This window comes from Micromys minutus (assembly GCF_963924665.1).
Source record: "Micromys minutus genome assembly, chromosome: 4".
Taxonomy (NCBI): Eukaryota; Metazoa; Chordata; class Mammalia; order Rodentia; family Muridae; genus Micromys; species Micromys minutus.
Window position 1 is genome coordinate 65,288,975 of NC_137973.1, and position 22,025 is coordinate 65,310,999.

General features: G+C 37.7%; 1 protein-coding gene across 1 annotated transcript in view; it reads right to left on the bottom strand.

The window, feature by feature from the left end:
* Window positions 1-22,025, bottom strand: part of GSTCD (glutathione S-transferase C-terminal domain containing) — a 79,128-nt gene that overhangs the window by 47,851 nt on the left and 9,252 nt on the right. The window contains exons 4-5 of the mRNA XM_080916329.1: window positions 13,662-13,913; window positions 9,461-9,554 (exon numbers count right to left, since the gene is read on the bottom strand). Coding sequence (XP_080772455.1) covers window positions 9,461-9,554; window positions 13,662-13,913 — 346 coding nt within the window. The remainder of the gene's footprint in view (window positions 1-9,460; window positions 9,555-13,661; window positions 13,914-22,025) is intronic.

Below are 22,025 nucleotides of genomic sequence, written 5' to 3' on the forward strand. Positions count from 1 at the left end.
AAATTTAAAACTATGTTATTTACTATGAAATGTTTAAAAAATTATGTAAAGAAATTTAAGAGTTAAATTATGTGAGATAATACTTAAAATAGAATTAGCCTTGTTAAATGGGAACAGAAGTTGTCTTTCAGAGCTTTCTGAAAAAGTATGTAGAGTTGACATATACATTTGCCAATCTTTTCTGCAGCCAGCTCTTTGATCTTCAGTGGAGTGATGCTGGCAGCTGCCAACGAACACTTTCTACAAGTATCTTTGGTTTGGAGCAGGTTTTCCCCATTTCTCATTATGCCAACATGGTAACTTCAACACCACTAAAACCAACATTTTACTCATTTCAATATTTATGAATTTCCAGCAAAAGCTGCCCCATTATAAAACATCAAAGCCCATTAACTATTATCTGTGATGATAGGAAACTAGTAAAACAGTTAAAATAAAAAACCCTCTTAGCACAAGGTATTTCTTGAAGTGTACATATATCTTTGGCCCTAAGAAAAGGCACATGTTACGCTCACACAGTAAGAAGGGAAGATGCTCTGACGTCCCAGGAAGGTCCCTGGATGACAGCTGCAGTCGAACACTAACTGGGGAAGGATCAGAGCCTTGAACAGTGCTTGGTTTCAGAAACAAGAATTTCCTCACTCACATAAAGCCTACTTTAAATTTTTATGCAATACAATCTCTGTAAAATCTTACTAACAGTATTCATCTTTGAATTTGTAATCTGAAGCTATCAATTAACTCGTGACATATGGCCTAGTGCAGTAACAAATGGGACCCAAATCACCTTCACTGTCAGTACTACTCGGTGGAACACAACAGCTCACCTCACCGTACACTTGTCTTCATGAAACAAACTGGATAACCTTGTATGTCATGCAGACACTTCCTCATAGAAAATACTACTTTTTAAACATCTAATCTCATTAAATATAAATACTAACTGTTGAAAACTTTTCTGAGAAATAAGCCACAATAGTCTCTACTCACCAAGATTATAAAAAGGGTTCCTGAAGTCTATCCCTAGAAGATAGAAGAATGTGTAACCCTGGGAACAGCCATAACTCATCCACCCACAGCACTCTTTGATCCCACACCACATTTAATATTGCTTTAAAAAGGAAGAGAAAAAAAATCTAGTCTCATAATTTACAAACAGAAAAAGTAAAAAGAAAAATACAAAAGATATAAAAACTGAGCCATAGCAAGGTGTGGTGGCCCAGACCTGGAATCACAGCACTCAAGAGGCAGAAGACGATGGATCTCTGTGAATTCCAAATCAGCCTCAGCTCACAGAAGTTCTAAGCTAGCCAAGGCTACACAGTGAGATCTTGTCTCAAAAAACAAAATAATATAAAGTTAAATAAAATAAAATGAGCCATACACTATGCGGTTTAAAGATTTTAGGCTATGTAGGGTGGTGAATAACTCACTACTGAAAATTGAGTCCAGACAGAAATTATTTTTAGAACTGAATGAAAATAAAAGCACAACATGCGCAAACATAAGAGATAACAGGGAAGCCTTGTACAAAACTTTTCCATACCAAAAGCCTTGTACAAAACTCAACTCCAAGTGGATTAAGGACTTCAACATAAGACCAGACACCAAAGAGAAAATGGGAACACACTTGAACTCAGTGGGACAAAAAACGTCTAAAAAAAAAAAAAAAACTTTAAAAACTTGAACACCAAGTATATAAGTAACACAATTAAAAATGCAATAGATAATTAAATGGAGAGTTCACAAAAGATGAAACACAAATGGCCAAAAACAGTTAAAAATGTTTAGTACCCTAAGCTGTTATGGAAATTCAAATTAAAACTACTTCAAGATTTCGTCTTACCCTAGTCAGTAGGGCGAACATTCACAGAAAATGTGACAGAAGACCTTGGCAAGGATGATGAGAAAAGGGAGCACTCACTCACTGCCAGCTGAGTGCACACCGGTAAACCCACTGTGGAAATCAGTCCACCTCACAATCCAGTTTAACATTCTTGGACATATACCTAAAGCTCTTTACATCCTACTACGTAAAATGCTCGCTATTCTATACTAAAGGCCTTTTGGAAAGACATATAGAAAACCTACTACTATAGAAGCTTCCTAAAATATATACATATATGAAAGAAATGTATGGAGTCACCATGAATGGAAGAGGCAGGTGCTCCAACAAGACAACTTAGGCACCAGGAAAAACCTGTTCCAGACCACAGCTTGTTGAGTCACTGACTAAACAAGTTCCATGTCCCCTTCCCCCAAACATCATAGGCTACTGCTGAGCTATAAGTTACCCTCAACAATCAGACAGTAAGGTCCCATTGCTCAACACAACACTTAGTTATGTCATAAAGCATAGAGAAATTGAGCTGGTGCACATCCCAGAAGCATCAACCACGTTGACTAGGATTCCTAGAAGTACAGTGCTGGAAGTCACCCCTCATGCGACTGGAAGAGAGAAAATAAATTTACTTAGCTACAAAGCCTATGACTTATAACAGTGACTGAGAGAGAGAGACACTGGTGCAACAGTGGCAACATCTATTAAGAGAATAGCCAACAGCTTTTTGCTTAGGGCCCACGTCATGGAAAACCTATACCTGGCACTATTAATATGGCCAGAAATAACCTGACAAACCTGGGTCTGAGGGAGAAACCCACAACTGGAAGTGTTCAGAGTATGAGACTTTGGAGCACTCGGACATACAGGTGTCTTTATCAAACCCCTTCCCTCAAAGCTTAGGGATGTGGACAGTACAGAAGGCAGAAGGACAGCAACAGCTAAAATGACTCCAAAGAAACAGCATCTTGTAGCTACAACAGGGCTGAGAAACATGAACTATCAGAGACTGTGACAGACTACAGACTTGCACAATTCAGGGAGACAAAATTCCAGCATAGAGAAGTTAAGTGGGCACAATGACCCATTCTTTACCTAGAAGCTATATACAAATGATACGCGCTTAGAGAAAGAAAGTCAGTTTCTCTAAAGGAGTGACACTGGATATATCAACCAGACTCCAGGGGAGGTCCTCTGAACAAGAGGAGTAGCCAAATAGACTCTATTTTATGTGCTTTATTTTTTGCTACAGTTAGGTTTGGCATTTTTTCTTATTGATTTTGTTTGATTTGGGTTTTTTCCCATTTTTTCTTTTTGAGAGAGAAAAAAAACCATAAAGTTGTATGCATATGGAGGTAGAAAGGACCTGGGATGAGTTGTTGAGTGAAAAGACTATGGTCAAAATACATTATACAAAATTTCAAAAATAAAGTAAATTAATTAATTTAAAAATAGCAATCACCAAAGCATTTTCCAGGGTGACTACAACACTTTATGTGTCTATTAGCAATGCTCTCTGAGTCTAGAATACAGCTAGATAAATAAACCCCTGTTCATTGCAATCTGATCTTCCAAATGATTTCCTAAGTTTTGTTCTTATTACTATTTTGAGGCACTTCCCTTCACATAATAAGACAAATAAAGTTAATTGTTTGTTGAGAAATTTATTTTGAACAACAGAGAAAACAGTAGCAAATTTGGAGAGTTCTGAGTTAAATCTGCCCACATTTTCTTTTTAAATTTCAGTTAAGTATAACTTAAAATAAAAAATAGAAATCCACTTATGTTAGGGAAGTTTTTCCCAGTAAAATCAAAAAAGAAAACAATTTTGATCTTTCTCTCTCTCTCTTTTTTTTTTTTTAGTGTGTTTTAGTTTTTTAAATACCAAAAAGTTTGAGACATAACAGCATTATAATTTAAAGGTATTAACTTATAAACAAAAATGTCAAGGAGAATTTTCTTTACCTTCTGACACTGACAATCTTCTTAAAATATATATATATATAATTAACATATAATATATATGCTAATTTGGAGTCATATTTAGTGTGGTAAAGTAGAAAAAATGCACTAGTATCTCAGAAAAAGGGTTGTTGAAAGAAACAGTTGTTTTCCTTATGTTATTAGGAGACTTCTGTCCCCGTTTATATTTTCTAGTGGAACTGCTCTCCAATAAATTTCCATAGTTGGCAAGTGCTAAGAGGTGTGCATAGGTGTTACATCTGGCTTATCCCATGATAAAAGTGGTAAAAGCATTATACCGCAAGAGAGTTTTTTACAAAGTTGTGATGTTGTCCATGTTATCTGGTGGCATAGACTGAAGCAGCCTTGTATTGTGACAACTTCTGCCAGGCTATCAATTCCCACAAAGAGGTCCCCAAGCAACAGAAGTAGCAGCAGCTACATATATCTCAGAGAGCCAATGTAAGCACCGTCCCCATGGCCTGAACACTGAAGAAGCAATCTGTTTTAACAACTTTCTAAATAATGCATATGGATGTCCTACAGTGAGAAGCAAGGATTACCATTAGAAGGCACCAGTGCACTCCACCTAAAGGCCCTAGAACAAGATTTTATGATTGGCAATCTCTGAGGAAGGTCATAACTGACCTGTGTTGGAAACTTTTGGAACTCCAGACTTTTTGACAAGAATAGTTGAAGTATTGAGAATATGTGAACATATTTGGAATGGTATATGAATGTATTTCCATATAGTAGAGCCTCATCTACACTGGGAAAGGCTCCTCCTAGACCCCCATCCTCACTTCAGCTCTATCACCTCCAGAAGGCACTACCCACGGTCCAGTTGGTATTTGGAGGCACAGAGCACAGCAGCTGGGATAAGAGCAATGGCCGTATACTGAGCCTATTTTAACTAGTTTATATCATATGTCAATTCCTTCTGTATGGTCCAACTACTCTACAGAAAACAAGTAGGGGGAAACTGAGTATTTACTTAAGTGGTTATCATCATAATAAACTTTTAAAGAAACTTTATTCTCCTTTAATTAACATATATAAACATTGATTTCAGAAATCTTGCTAGGAAGAGCTGGATGTGGCTCACGGTAAGAATGTTTTCCTAGCATATTCAACAGGAAGGCAGGAGACAGAAGACAAGAAGCAGGAGGGAAGGGATGGGATGAAACGGTTTGTCACCTTTATCATCTTTCAAGTAATACTTTTGGGTCTCATCTCTCTAATGACTGATAGAATTTCCTGGAGTTAGTAGCTATTTGTAAGAGAGGACTGATCCATCTAAAAACTACTGGGACAAGAAGTTTATGGAACAAACAGGTGGTATAGAAAACCTTTATTCTGGGTTTTAAGAAAAAGACTATATCTATTCCCATGTTTGAACTCAGAAGATAAACATTCGTAAGAAAAGAATAGTAGATGACTTTGAGCTTAAGTTCTCAGGCTCGAATAATTCTTATTCTAGCTTATCCTAAAGAGTAGGAAGTCACATAGTATAACTCTATCCTAATAGAGTATGTAATTGCTTGAACACTGCTGTAGTTTAAGGTGGTTGGTTGACTACTGAGATTTTCATCAAGTCTCTTGCTAGCAGTAGACAAGATTAAATAACTTAAAACATTCCTTTAAAAAAAAAAAACAGAATTTATCTTGTAAAGATTACAATTATCTTCAAGAGAATTCTGATGACATATTCTAAATTCATATAGACTATAAACTATATGAAAGCTGAGGAGGAGGGCGACCTATAAAAGAACCAGCAGTCTCAATTAACTTGGACCCCTGAGATCTCTCAGACACTGGACCACCAAACCAGGCAGCATATATCAGCTTTGATGAGGACCCCAACACATATATAGCACTGGACTGCCGGGTCTGGATTCAGTCAGAGAATATGCACCTAACCCTCAAGAGACTTGAGGCCCCAGGAAGTTTAGAGGTCTGGTGGGGTGGGGATGGAGTGGAGACATCCTTGTGGAGATGGAGTGAGGGTCGGGGGGAGGGAAAAAAGGCTGTATGGGATGTAGAACAGTTGGAGAGTAAACCTGGAGGGTAATAAAATCTGAAGCATTAAAAAAGAAAATAATAATAATAAAAGACAAACTAAATAAATAAAAATTAATCCTCAACAAATTCTTAATTAATTAGGAGAAATTTGATTATTTTTGCTGCTAGAATAGATTGAAATACAAATGCAACAATGTTAAAAAGAGTGGGAGACAGAAATACAATTCTGTGTTATTTATGAATCACTCTAGGCCACTGTTTTAACTTGCCTCTTGAAATCTTTTTGTAAAAGATGTTTATTTGTCTAGTTTATAGATATGCCTGTGTGCTTCCTTTGTGAATTTATGTGCATCACATGTATGCATGCATCTGAAGAGGCCATAAGAGGGAATCGGAGTCACCACATGGGTTTGAAAAGTGAAGCTATGCCCTCAGAAAGATCTGTATAAGCTTCCTATCTGTTTAGCTACCTCTTCAGCTCCAAGAACACAATTTTCAAGCATAAAATTGAATAAAAATCAAGTTGTAAAAGCATTCTGTAGGCTTTCACATGTACTTATAGCTTTCTGCTATCAGACACATGGTATAGGTTATGTGCCAAACCAATGCATTACATAATAAAGTCTGTATGTTACTGCCTTGGTCTTTTCCACTGTTGCTGTAGTGAAATATTCTGACAAAAGCAACTTAAGAAAGGAAGGACTTATTCTGGCTGAATTTTAAAGGGTACAATCCATAGTGGTAGGAAAGTCATATCTACGGGGTCTTAAAGAAATGGATTACATCACATTCACAATCAGGATGTGGAGGGTGAATGTTAATGCTCAACTCCCTTTCTCCAGTCTAGGCCTCTCTGCCTAGAGAATGTTTCTGCCCAGTAGGCCTTCACATATCAATTAGTGTAAGGAAGATAATCCCCACAGGAATGTCCAAAGGCCCATCTACCAGGAGATTCTAGAGTCTTCCAAATTTATTATTAATAATAACAATCATGATTGCATTGTATGAATAATTTTATATTGTATATTTAACTGCCGTGTATATTTATTATATATATGTACAAATTACATCATATATGTTCATGTACATTTCATATAGGGACATTATCCTGCATATTATGTTATATATTACTCATGTCTTTTGTAGTGTGTGTGTGTGTGTGTTTGTGTACATGTGTATGTAGCTTAAAATGTGACATGCTACATGTTCAATACAGTTTATGGAACATGTACACACTGGTGAATATTAACTCAAATATTTAGGCATAATTTTCATCTTTAAAGGAAAAGCAACTTCAATAGAACTGGATAAATATCATAATAAAATGCTAGTATGTGACTTTTCTCACCTTTAACAGTCAACATGAGACTGATAATGAAATAGATTGAGAATATGCCAACATTTATTGCTTGCTTAAGAAGTAGGAGACATTGAAGCTGGGCCTATCTGAGGTTCAGAACCCCATTACTTTCTACAGTTTTCATCTCACCTCCTAATTCCCTATCAACTTGATACACAAACATTATCACTATTAAGCCACACTCTTGACTTTCTTGTTCATCATAAAAAAATCACATTGAAATCAACATTAAATTACATAAAAAAAGATTTATGTGTTTTGCCTGCAGGTATGTGGAATATATACATACATGTAAGAGCTTGCTATTCTTACAGATGACCCAGGTTCAGGTCCCAGCACACATATGGCAGCTCACAACTGTGCGAGGGTTCTGCTGTCCTCTTCTGACCTTAGGTGCACCTGTGCTCCATGGGCTGAGCAGTCAGCATTCTTATTCTCTGCACCTCTGCTTCCCCTCCTCCACCCCAGTGTAACCGTCCTGTAAAACCACACCTGTCTCTTCTGGCTGGATGACTACATAGTGACCCACAGCTGGCCAAGATGCAGAGAGTAAGAGAGTGCGGGTGCTCAGTCCCATGAACACGAACCTCAACCCTTCCTCTCATCACTCACACATTGCTGACGGGGTGGAAAGAGCGCAAGAGCCAGGGGCTGTACATGACTGCGAGGAAACTGTGTCTCCTTGCACATACGTAGTGGGGTAGCTACACATATGAACTCCAGCAGTTGTGACAGGAAGCACAAGACTTGTGCAAGCCCAAGAAAGACCGAATCCCAGTATGGAGAGAGTAGCTAGGCATGAAGTCCCACCCCAGCCAAGGAGCGACTGGTGACTGTTGGCTGCTGAGAGAGAAGAGGCTGTTTTCTCTAGGTGTGTGGCCCTGGTAAGGCGACAACACTCTGGGAGAAGGCCGCATAACCAAGAATATTGGAAGGCACAAATTGTTTTTGATGGTTTAAAAAAGAGAAAAATACAATGTTGAATGAGCAGGGGTAGGGATTCGGGGAAAAATCAGGATAGGGTTAAATATGATCAAAACTCCCTGAATGGAACTCTCAAAGAACTAATAAAATAGTTTTTAAAACTAATCTTTTGCAGCAAAAATAAAACTAATGAACAAGAAAATAATTGAAGAAATAAATCTTTGATCTATGCTAAAACATTTCCACCTAAAAAGAGCACTTTAAATGGTATTTAAAATCAAGTTCCATTTACATGTTTAACAGAGTTTCTGAAAGGAAGATCCCTAAGGCCTTAAAAAAGGATAAAGGGCTGAAATTGGTATAATAACCTTGAATTGGCACCAAGTCTGCCCTGAGGCTATGTCTGCCTATGAGGGGTCTGCACTAAAGAGCAGGATGGAGAAGAGAGGCTCACCCCTGGCTGTCTCTGCAGAGCTGGGGCAACCATAACTACAGAAAAGCAAACCCTACAAAGCTTCGATCCCGTGGGGACAAGTACAAAAGTCCAAACAACAAAAGAACAAGGTGTTCTCAGCTACAAAGAACAGCAAGACAGAACTGCAAGCAGAAAAGCTAAGACAAAGGTCTTAAGTTCCACATTTGGAGATGCTTTAATGAAGAAACAGGAATTCTTCCTGTGAGATTACCCTCAACCCCAAACTGTCAGTGATCACAGATTAAGGTTTCCCCAAAGGGAATTTACACTGTAACTTTACAAAATCCACAGGAAAGTAATTAGGAATGCCCTCACCAGAAAAAAATGAATGGCAGAATTAGAACTCCATTAAAATCAACTACTAGAAAAAAGTATCCTTCATAAAATTCATAAAATCAGGAAACCATAATATGACCATGAAAAGGTTTATTTCAAAGCAAATATAATTTAAGGTAATAAAATATAGTTGTTCAAATAAACACCAAGCAGTAAAGAGCTATTTTTTATAATAAGACTTTGGATGGTTGAGAAAAGAGTCATAAATTACTAGATGATAAATAAATTTTTAAATTTTTATTACACTTGATAAATGGAATTTTAGTTATTTATGAGATTATTAGTATATTTAAAAAATAAAACTTATTATTTATTTTAAAATATGTCACTAAGGGGAGAAATTTCATGAAGTTATTATAGGAAAATATGGGAAGTGACAAATCTGAGTGTTATGAAATTTTAAAATTAAAACAAATTTTTAATGGATATTAGCTATGTACTAAAATATTAAATACAGACATTGCAAGTACGGGAAGATGGCTCTGAAGGGAGTATCCAGACTGAACACAAACCTTACACTAACAAGCAAAGCAGAACTCACCTTCCTTCGGGCTGACGGCAGCAGGAAGGCTGCCCCAGTCAAGGGTCCAAGTAGGACAAGGGTGCGGAGAAAACATGGCTTCAATGCCATTTTCCTAGAAAAGGAAGCAGGTTCCAAGTTAGTGAATTAATAAAGCCCTGTTTTCAAAGGCCACATTTCTATTTTCTACACTGTCAAAAACAAATTTCCTGAACAGAACACCAATGGCTCATGCTCTAAGGTCAAATATCGACAAATGGAACTTAATGAGATTGCAAAGTTTCTGTAAGGCTAAGGACACTGTCAAGGAAGCAAAATGGCAGCCAACAGATTGGGAAAAGATCTTTACCAACCCCACATCAGATAGAGGCCGAATATCCAAGGTATACAAAGAACTCAAGAAGTTAGACAACAGAGAATCAAACAACCCTATTTAAAAAATGGGGTACAAAGCTAAACAAAAAGTCCTCAATTGAGGAATATCGAATGGAAAGAAGCATCTAAGGAAGTGCTCGACATCCTTAGTCATCAGGGAAATGCAAATCAAAACAACCCTGAGATTCCACCTAACACCAGTCAGAACGGCTAAGATCCAAATCGCAGATAACAGCAGATGCTGTCGAGGATGTGGAGAAAGAGGAACCCTTCTCCACTGTTGGTGGGGTTGTAAACTGGTACAACAACTCTAGAAATCAGTCTGGAGGTTCCTCAGAAAATTGGACATAGTCCTACCTGAAGACCCAGTTGTTCCACTTCTGGGCATTTACCCCAGAGACGCTCCAACATACAACAAAGACACATGCACCACAATGTTCATAGCAGCCCTATTTATAATAGCCAGAAGCTGAAAAGAACCCAGATGTCCTTCAGTAGATGATTGGATACAAAAATTGTGGTACATTTACACAATGGAGTTCTACTCAGCTATCAGAAACAATGACTTTATGAAATTCTTAAGAAAATGGATGCATGTAGAGAATATCATCCTGAGTGAGAAAACCCAGTCCCAAAAGAACAGACATAATATGCAGTCACTGATAATTGGATACTAACCCCAGGAAGCTCTGAATACCCCAGAAACAACTCACAGACTATATGAAGTTCAAGAAAAACAAAGCCCCCCTCCCAAAAAGATGAAAAATCATTATGCTTAATCTTTACACACCAAGAAAACTATTTCCAAGTTACATCTCGTTTTACATGTATTTTATGCCCATTGTAACTAGTAAGATTTTAATGCATATTATCAAACCTTTAAAAAAAATCAAATACTGACAAAAATGTATTCATATATGTTTATGCAAAATGCTTTTTAAAATCTGTACATTTATCTTTGTTTTTTAAAATAAAGTTGTTCAATTAAAAAAAATAATCACACTTGCACCAAAAGATTTAGTTACATTAAAAAACACAAAATGTTATATAAATATAAAATCTTATTTTAAAATCAGTATTATTTTGCTATTATTTTTCAATTGTGGTAATAAAAAATAATGCTGAGAACATTTGAAAGTAATAAGCCAATAAATATACAAGGCAGGCGTTGGAGAGATGGCTCAGGAGTTACGAGTGTTTGTTACTCTTGCAGAGGATCTGGGTTTGGTTCTCAGCACACACATGGTTGCTCACAACCATTGTTAACACTAGTTCCAGGGAATTCAATGTCCTCTGATCTCCTCTGGCACCAGGCAATCATGTGATGCTCACATAGACATGCAGGCAAAATCCTATATACATAAAACAAGCAATGTAATAGAAAAAAGTCTCTTGAAAACAAAACTTTATCAAAATACATTCATAGACATAACACTTCTGAGCTTCCATTGTCCACTAATGTCTATCTTTATACATGAAAACCACCTATTTAAACTGCAAGCTGCATTTACTGTACCTAAAATCTGCCAACATAACTCACATGTCAGAACACCATCCTATCAGTTTATCTGATGGCACTATCTCTAATGGATTCTAAAAGCTTAAAGGACTGGTCTGGTTTTTATTTCATTAAATTTGTCTGTCAGGTACTTTCCAATGTTAGAATCTGTGTATCTAAAGCCAGGCGTAGTGAAATGCTGCTTCAACCCAGCCCTTGGGCAATGAAAGCAGAGAATCAGTAGTTGTAGGCCAGCCTAAGATATATATCCATCTCAAACCAACCAACTAACCAACTACCAACCCACCAAAAGCATACATTTATTTGATGTATAGACAGTGGCATTACAAACATGGATTTATATATTCCTCTCATCACAAAATGTGAGTCCACATCCCACAACATAAATAACCATTGTTTGGATATTACCATCTGCTGGAAACCTACTTGAAGAAAAATTTATAGCCAGGGTGGTGTGTACCTCTATAAGTCTCAGCACTACAAAGTCTGAGGCAGGAGGATCACTTGAGCCCACAAGTAAGGGCAGAGTAGGAAACATTGAGAGCTTCCATCATTCTCAAGAAAAAGCAAAATATAACAAGGCAAGTAAAATACAGTAAAAACTGCTGATAATTCATCTTTAACAGTTACTTATGAGGTTGCTTTCTATTATGAAAACGAATGGGTTCCAAAAGAAAAAACAATCATTTTACTAGGAATACAGATGTGACTACAGCTCTAGAGATCAAGTACTCACTGTTTCTAGGACAGTAAACAGCACATCCGTCTGAAACCTCTTATCTCCTTTCTATTGCCCTTACTCTGACTCTGTTTCTACTCATTCCCAGTCTCATTCCCACTTTAGGCTCTTTAAATAATTACACCATATTGAGATACTACAAAATGCACCTTCCTCAAGTATACACACTTTGGAAAGTAAATGGGGGTATTTATACTTCTATTTAACTTTAAACCATCATCTTAAATTTAAAAACTGCAATCTCGCCACAGGCTCCTGCCATTGCCCTTTGACTCCCAGAACTTAAAGGTGAGACTAGATTGTCGAAGACATCAAAGTTCAGACACAAGAGTTGAAGCAGCTGAGCTAGAACTAACCTGCAAGCCTCTTCCCTGAGAACCAGCTTTAGTAGTATCTGTGTAGGTACCAAGTAAACTGCTGAGAGAGAAAAGTAATCAATAGTTCTACTCAGCTGTAAAGGTAAAGACCACAAAAATGACCAACTTGAAAGCTATCCACAGATGTGCAATAGTGGAGTATTTATCTTGTGGTTAGCCAACACCTACCTAATTTCACTTAGGGCCTGTTCAATGGTAGAGAACTCATGCCTACTATTGTACACATGGGAAACTACCTGTGTCCGGTGAGGTCATGAATGCTACAGGAGAACATTTATTGCTCATGAAAATTCTAAATACTTACTTAACCTTAAACCCACACATAAGGGTAGCCTCACCCCTAATCAAAAAAAAAAAAAAAAAAAAAACTTCTTTCTTTTTGACAGTTGCAGACGTTCACAACTGGTCAAAATACAAAGAAAAAGTGTCAGTGGCGTGTCCAATCCTGGTTGATACAACTACAACGGAATGCCTAAGAATGAGGAGCACTGAAGGAGGAGCTGAAGGACTGTAGGATGCAAGGGCTAGTGTATTTTCTTCAAGATAATGTTTTCTACATATGGCAAGGAAACTACCCATGAAGTCAGAACAACCTGATTACCTAAACAAGACCTGCATGATGGCAATCAACTGACAAGCCAACCACAGGCAAGGAAAATAGCACAAGGCCCTATCACTAGAGAAAAGCCTAGTAAAACACACACACACACACACACACACACACACACACACACACACACACACACAAAACTGAAGAAGAGGCAGGGAAGGCAGTAATGGTGTAAATGGAACACTCATGTATAAAATCTCAAAAACATTTAAGTTAAAAAATGAAATTATGACACTTGTATGAAAATGGATAGAATGGAGAGCACTATGTTCTTCAAAATAAACCAGACCAAGAAACATCAACTAAATAAATAACCAAAAATAAAGACTGAAATCAAAGTTCTGCAACACAGAAAAGTTAGGTTAAAATGACCAGACTGGATGTTCCATTTGGTTCACACCATAAATATCTCAATTCTTTTTTTTTTTTTTTTAAACTTGACTTGAAAACAATACTGGCAGAAACCTTATTTGGCAAATAAAGATCTGAATAGCTATAAATAAATTACATAATTAATGATGCCAGAAAATGGTTATTAGTTGAGAAAGTATGCTCAAAGGGATATTTTTTAAGAGAAAAATATAATAAAACAAGGTAAATACCATTAACTTGGTCATTGTTGGTCTTGGTCCCCCTATAAATAACGGATCATTTTGTTCGTCTACAGCAGCTACTTCACTAGAATTCACAGGCTGTTCACTTGCAGAGTTCAGCAATTCTGGTAAATGCAGAAAGTAGATCCCACACTTAGAAGCTGCTGTTTTGACTTTTGGCACTTCCTGAATCCTCTGATACCAAGAGGTGAGTAGTGGAAACTGTTCCAGCTTCTCTGAAAATTTTTTGCAGATCATTACCTGTTTAAAAGAAAAAAGATATTTTAGAAATATACATATATATTGATTTTTATGACAATGTTAGTGAAGTATCACATATCACAAATCTCAAAGGTACAATTCAAATGAACATTTGGAAATTCAAATAACTGTGCAAGTACCACCACAATCCAGATCTAGGACACCGTAACGCCGTGACAGTTTGCAGTACATATTTGTGTTCACAGCTAGTTACAGGTAGCCAGTGACCTGTTCTCCCAAGTTTATAATGTTGTTTCTAACACAAGTTAATAGAATAATAAAAAAGTATTGTGCTTTTCCATTTAGCATTATGTCGCCAACATTCACTCACATAGTTAAGCTCATTAGTATTGTGCTTTCTTTATCAATAGTCATTGTGAAGGACCACTCTACTGTACTTAACTGGTAATTCAGTAGTTGAGGGACACTGGCATGTTTCTAGGTATTGCCTATCAGGAACAGAGCTGGTAGGTTAAAACTATTCAATTATTCTCTATGGTGGCTATACCAACATACATTCTCATTGTGAAGATTCCAATTGCTCTACATATATTTTTAATTTCTATTTATTGTTACTGTTTGTATATGATATTTATATGATATACATGTTTGAGTACAGGCATTTGCTTTTTACCCACAGCAGATGTGTAGAGGTCAGAGGACAACCCTCACGAGCTCTTCCTTTGCACTGTGGAATCTGGAGATAAATGCAGGTCACCAGGCTGGTGTGACTACTCCTTTTTTCCTCCATGGCAAATGGTTTCTCCCACTGAGCTGTGCTGGTCCCCAGAGCGTCCTCATCTTGCCAAGATTTGTCACTGCCATAACATTCCGGGCGTTCAGTAGTTCCTCATAATAATGTTCATTTTCCTTTCCTTATGACTAATGGCAGTGAACACCTCATATTTATTTGTCACTTGCGTATCTTCTATGGTGATGCCTTCTAAGGTTTTAATAATCACTAATGTAATATTGCTGAAGACATTGCTTATGTCATCAAACAGAAAAACCGAGCTGGTGCCTAACTAGATGCTTCACCTCTACTGATGAGCATTCTTGGTGCTGGAACATATTCCGAATGCTACCAGAGAGGAAAAGTCATCAATATCACCCAGCTACAAACCCTGTGACCTATAGTAACCTGCTTACAAAATATACAATAGTGTTGTGTGAATAACCAACAAGTTTTAAAAACTGGATGTAAGGCTCACTCCATGAGATGGAACCTATACCTGACATTACTCATGTCACCACGAACCTCAGACTAGATAGGTCATGGTATTGTTCTGTTAAAGGAACACAGCAATAAAACTACTATGGACATATTGCTATACCCATATATTAATGCAACAATGAGTCATCACTAGAGACGTTTCCTTTTGTAGTAGATGGTAATTAACACAGAAACTCACTACAGGACAATGACAGAGAATGTGAGACTTTGGTACACTCAGCCCTAAAGAGGATGTCTTTAGCAAACCCCTCCCCTCAAGGTTCAGGGATCTATGCAGACAGGAGGTGGAAATGTGCTAACAGCCAGAAGTTGTAGTTGACTCCAAGGAGACAGCAGTTTTAGAAATGACAGTGTTGATGAAATTATGAATCACAGAGACTGTGAGAAAATACCTACGATCAGCACAAATTCAAGACAGGTGTAATCCCAGCATACAACAGGGGAAATGAGCACAATAGCCCATCCATGTACCTGGTTTTACATGGAGGTCTGATCCACTTGTATAAGCTTGGACTTGAGCTTTGTACAAGCAAATAAGAAAGGATGGATTTGCATTCTTCTGCATGCTGACTGCCAGCTGAACCAACATCATTTGTTGAAGAGGCTGTCCTTTTTACACTGAATGTTTACAGCTCCTTTGTCAGAGATCAAGTGACCATGCCGCACCATGTTCATAGCAGCCCTATTTATAATAGACAGAAGCTGGGAAGAACCCAGATGTCCTTCAACAGAGGAATGGATACAGAAAATGTGGTCCACATACACAATGGAGTACTACTCAGCTATTAAAAACAATGACTTCATGAAATTCCTAGGCAAATGAATGGAACTTGAAGCTACCATCCTAAATGAGGTAACCCAGTCACAAAAGAACACTCATGGTATGTACTCACTTATAAGTGTTACTAGCCCAAACCCAAAAAGCTCGGAATACCCAAGAAACAATTCACAGAATTTATGAAGCTCAAAGAGGAGGAAGGCCAGAAGGTGGATGCCTCAGTTCTTCTTAGAAGGGAGATCAAAATGCTCATGGAAGGAAATAAAGGGACAAATAGAGGAGCAGGGATTGGAGTAAAGATCATATAGAGACTGCCTCACCTGGGGATCCATCCCATATGTAGCCACTACTATTGCTGATGTAGTGCTTACTGGCAGGAACCTAATACGGATGCTTCCTCAGAGGCTCTGCCAGAGCAATAATAATACAGAGCAGGATGCTTGCAGCTAACCATCGAACTGAACATGAGGACCTCAGTGAAGGAGCTAGAGAAAGAACTGAAGGAGCTGAAAGGGTCTGCAACCCCATAGGAAGAACAAAATGATCAACTAAGCAAACCCATCACAGCTTTAGGGACTAAAACACCAACCACGGAGTTTGCATGCACCTAGGTGTATCTGCAGCAGAGGACAGCATTTTCTGCAATGGGAGGATGGTAAGGCTTGTTTTCCCAGTGTAGAGGAATGCCAAGGTGAGGGGTGGGAGGGGTGGTTGGGAGAAGGAGCACCTTCATGGAGGCAATGGGGGGGAAGGGATTGGGGGGAGAGTGTAACAACTGAAATGTAAATGCAGTGAATATCCAATAAAAAATGTAAAAAAAAAAAAAAAGGAAAAATGGAAAATAATAGTAATTAATTTAAAAAGCTGTTTGCATGGTTACTTGATGTAATTAATATATGTAAGGAACATAGAATAGAGCCTGGAAAAATAAGAATTTGGTGGTAAGTATAAGTGTTATCATAAAAAAGGAAAGCTAAATAGATAGTGCTATATGAAAACCAAATATATTAATAGATACTTGTAAATATATCTATTTAATGGATAAAGACAGTAAGTTGAGCTTTAAGCAAACTGTGTAATAATTTAAATTTATCACAATATTATGCCTATAAAGTGTCCACAGTCATGGTTTTTTTCATAGTGAAGGAAAAATTTTCAGCCCTCTAGAGAAATATGGAATAGAGTTAATAACTATCTAAACTTCCTTTTCTTTAGTAAATGTTATCATCCCCATAGTATAGCATTATGATTTATATATTATTAGAAAATGTAAATACATGCTAACAAGGACATGCTTGATGAGTTAAGGAGGGTATTTTACTGAAGCAAAAATAAAAATAAAATGATAAATACTAGGAATTGGAAAAGGTAACTAAAGCAGTCTCTCTGCACCCATATTCTACCATATTATGATTTTGTTTTCCAAGGTTTCCTAGTCAATCATAATCTGAATCAAATGGAAATTTCCAAAAATAAATAATTCATGAGACAAGGAAAATGTGTGCTGGTCCTCAGTACCTTATAAAATGTATTATTCATTTTGAATTAGATTAAAATGTTTTTTAAAATCCTATCTATAAGTCACTGTAGAAGCAAAAAATATATAGTTCTTTATAAAATCCTTAACTGCCTAGAAATAGAGTAGATGCTAAGAGAACTGAACTTAAAACACAGGAAAATACTTTCACTTTTTCATAAACTCATAACTCGCAAGTAATAAGAAGCAAAGGAAGTAGAACACTGGAATGCCAAGCGACATCAGTCTCACCTTTGAAAGGGTCAGTGACCATGCAGAGAACACAAATAAGCAGATGAACAAGGCAAGAACATCCGTGCAGGACCCAGACAAGAAAGTAACCTAAGTACATGACATGGGTAGTAACTTGGAGAAGAAATGTAAAAGCAACAGAGAAAAAAAATTAGCAAGAAAACTGAGACTCTAAACAAGAACCAAACAAATTCTCAAAATGAAAGGATCAATTCATAAAACACATCCTTCCCCACAACAAAACAAAAACCATAGAGAATTTCATCAGGAAGCAGAGAGATGATGGTTTAGTGGGTAAAGAACTTGCTACACAAGCAGGAAGACCCAAGTTCAGTTCCTCAATATCATGTATAATACTAGGCACAGCAGTGTGTGCTCGGAATCTCAGCATTGGGAGGACAGAGACAGTGGATCTTCCTGCCTGACAAGCCTAATTTCACTGAATGTCAGGCTTTGAGACTGTTTCAAAAAAAGTACAGTGACTGAGGAAGACACTCAATGCCAACATCTAGCCTCTACACTCTCATACACGCAGATGGACATGTCTAGTCATGTACTCCCAGGAAAACAGGACACACACACACCACCACCACCACCAATAACAAGAAGCAAGACCAAGTAAGAAAACAAATTTCAGGGACAGAGGACAAATCAGGACAATGATAAATTCTGGTATATGAAAGTGACCAAAGCTTTCAGGATATACAAAGAGACAAAACCCTAGCATAAAGATGGTAAAAGGCTCTGAGATAAAATATAAATGCATAGACAATTTATTCAATAAAATGGTAACAGATTTCTTAAACACAGAGACAGACATCAAATCAAAAGGCATTTAGAATTCCTTAATAGTAATGACCAGAAAAGAATTTCTATGTAACAGATCCAGTCAAGACTTCCGAAAATGCAAAGCAAAGAAATAATACTAACCTATAAGGGGAAAATGCCAACTCACAGAAAGAGGCAGAAACATCACAATCATGAGCAACTCTACAGCCCTGAAAGTAACTGTCAACCAAGATCTCCATAAATAGCATTATTATCTTTTGGAATGGATGGAGAAATGAAAGCAGTTCAAGAAAAGTACAAATTAAAGCAAATCATGTCAACCACGCCTTAAACTTACACAAAAAAAGGAAGACAAGTTCATACAAGACAATGCAGCAACAGAAGCTCAAAGAATGAGAAACCAGTTGTGTCGAACACAATAAACTGAGTTTGAGCAGTAGAGAAGAATACAGGTAGCAATAAGCCAACCAATGGGAACAACCAACAAAGGAACAGGAATACTTCTCTATCAGTGATGACTTGCAAATGGATTCACCTATTAAAATGATGCAGAGTGACTAGGTTTAAAAATAGCACATGTTTTCTTCTTCTCTTTCTTTTCCCAAGAAACACACTGAGAGGGCAAAAATGTCCAAATACTGAGTCAAAGGATGACACTCAACCGACCAAGCAAATGAGCTTCGAGCAAGCTGGCTTGAGGAAGTTCCCGTCTGATAAACTAAATTTCAAAGTAAAGCCCACAGAAGAGATAGGAAGGACAAATACAGACTAACAAAGGGAATAAACAGTCTGTCAGGAAGATCTTCAGTTTTATGATGAAGAGTACAAATGGACACTAAGGCGCTGGTGCTATGACAGAGGGAGACTTTAACATCCCACCTTTATTTAGCTACTCCAAACTCAAAACCAGCAAAGACACATTAAAGCTACTATACCATAGATAAGCTGGTTTCAACAAATACCTATAAAATATTCCATCTAACAACTAAGGAACACACATTCTTCCCAGAGGTACATGGAACTTACTCTTAAATTGACCATATTATAGGTCACAAAGCAAGAGTCCATAAATACAACAAAGGAAAACAAAAGTATCAGACCTTATGAAGCCCAAAAAGAAGGAAGGACAGAATGTGGACACCTTAGTCCTTCTTAGAAGGGAGAACAAAATACTCACAGGAGGAAATACAGGGACAAATAATGGAGCAAGGACTGATGAAAAAAGATCATCCAGAGACTGCCTCACCTGGGGAGGCACCTCATATGCAGCCACTAAACCCAAGCACTATTGCTGATGCCAAGAAGAGCTTACTGACAGGAGCCTGATATGGATGCTTCCTCAGAGTCATACTGATACAGAGGAGGATACTTGCAGCTAACTATCAGACTGCACACAAGGACCCCAATGGAGGAGCTAGAAAAAGGACTGAAGGAGCTGAAAGAGTTTGCAACCCCATGGGAAGAACAAAAATATCAACCAACCAAACTCCCAAGAGCTCCCAGGGACTCAAACACCAACCAATGAGTACACATTGAGAGACCCATGGATCCAGTTGCATATGTAACAGAGGATGGCCTTGTCCTGCATCAATGGGAGAAGAGGCCTTTGGTACAGTGAAGGCTCAATTTCCCAGTGTAGGGGAATGCCAAGGCACTGAGGTGGGAATGGGTGGCTGGGAAAGGGAGCACCTTCATGGAAGCAAGGGGAGGGAAAGGGGGAAAAGGGGATAACATTTGAAATGTAAATACAGAAAATATCCAATAAAAAAGATAATAAAAAAAAGGATATCACATTAATGGAGAAGGAAATAAACTATTGATATAGACATGAAAAAAAAAGTATCAGACCACAGTGAAATAAAACTGAAAAGCAACCACAAAAGAAATCCTAGAAACAACACAAAGAGATGGAGACTGAACAATACACATTTGAATAAATAGGATTGTTGAGGAAATCTGGAAGATATTAAACATTTCCTAGAATCAAAGAAAATATATCACATTTTGACAGAATTTCTTGAGATTTCCCTACAAGGAAAGCTTACACCTACAAAAATGAGAGAGACCTTAGCTACTCTAATCATCCAATGCAAGGTGTTAGAAAAAGAAGAAGCCAAACTAAAATGCATTAGATGGCAAGAAGCAGTAAGATAAGGGCAGAGAATAATGGAATAGAGCTTGAAAGCACAACACACAGAAAGGACCACATTAAGACGTGGTTCTTCCTTTCTTTCTCAGTCTGTTTATCCCTTTAGTAGAGGAAGGCGACTGACTTGTTCGAGTTAATTTTATATCCAGCCACTTTGCTGAAGTTGTTTATCAGCTGTAGGAGTTCTCTGGTAGAATTTTTGACGTCACTTAAATACACTATCATATCATCTGCAAAGAGTGATACCTTGACTTCTTCTTTGCCAATTTGTATTCCCTTGACCTCCTTTTGTTGTCTTATTGCTCGGGCTAGAATTTCAAGTACTATATTGAATAAATACAGGGTGAGTGGGCAGCCTTGTCTTGTCCCTGATTTTAGTGGAATTGCTTCAAGTATCTCTCCATTTAATTTGATATTGGCTGTTGGTTTGCTATATATTGCTTTTACTATGCTTAGGTATGGGCCTTGAATTTCTGATCTCTTCAATACTTTTAACATGAAGGGGTGTCCAGCATTTAATGAGAGGATAATGTGAGGCTGCTGGCCTCTTCCATAAGAAAGTCCCAGAGTTCTGGAAATCAACTGTGTAGTTTAGGACCCACCAAAAAGAGTGGAGCAGATTTGTTCGTGGCAACACCACTGCACAACACTGTCTTAAACCCTTTACAGCTTCTGTTTACCAAAACCTACTGCCCTAATCCTTCTGAACTCTAGTCATCCAAACCTTGCCTTAGCAAAATCGATCTCATCTTTCACGTCCTGACCTTAAGTCTGGGGCTAATTACCCTGACCCTGGCTTAGCTTGACACTCCTAATGCAAATTAATGTCTTCATTACTGATCAGGAACTTGATCCTAATTCTGACGGCCTGCACTCACTACAGCACAAAGGTCTGGCAACATAAATGCTCTAAGAATGCATCACTCAAATGACTCATGGGAGAAAAATATGACAAAGGAAGATGAAGTCCTGAAAAAAAGGCACATATTAGGAAAAATACAAAGGAATAAAGGAAAATATGTTAAATGTCATTAAAACAATGGGCTGTGGATACAGTGCTTGCCTAGCACATAAAGCCCTAGCTAGGTTAGAGTCCTTCACTGCGTACTGTGCTGTAGTGATACATACTGGAAATCCCGGTATTTGAAAGGTAGGGCACAAGATCAGAATTTCAAAATCACCCTCAACTACACAGAAGTGTGAGACTAGCCCAGGATAGATGAGCCTGTCTCAAAACCATGTAACACACAATTACACATTTCCACCTTGTTTCTTAAGGGTTTTGGGGTTTTCTTTTTAACTTTTCTTTCCTTTGACTGTGGATGCCATGGATGGAACTCAATCTGACTGGCTTGCACAAGGCACATGAATTTATCTGCTAGGCCATCTCACTG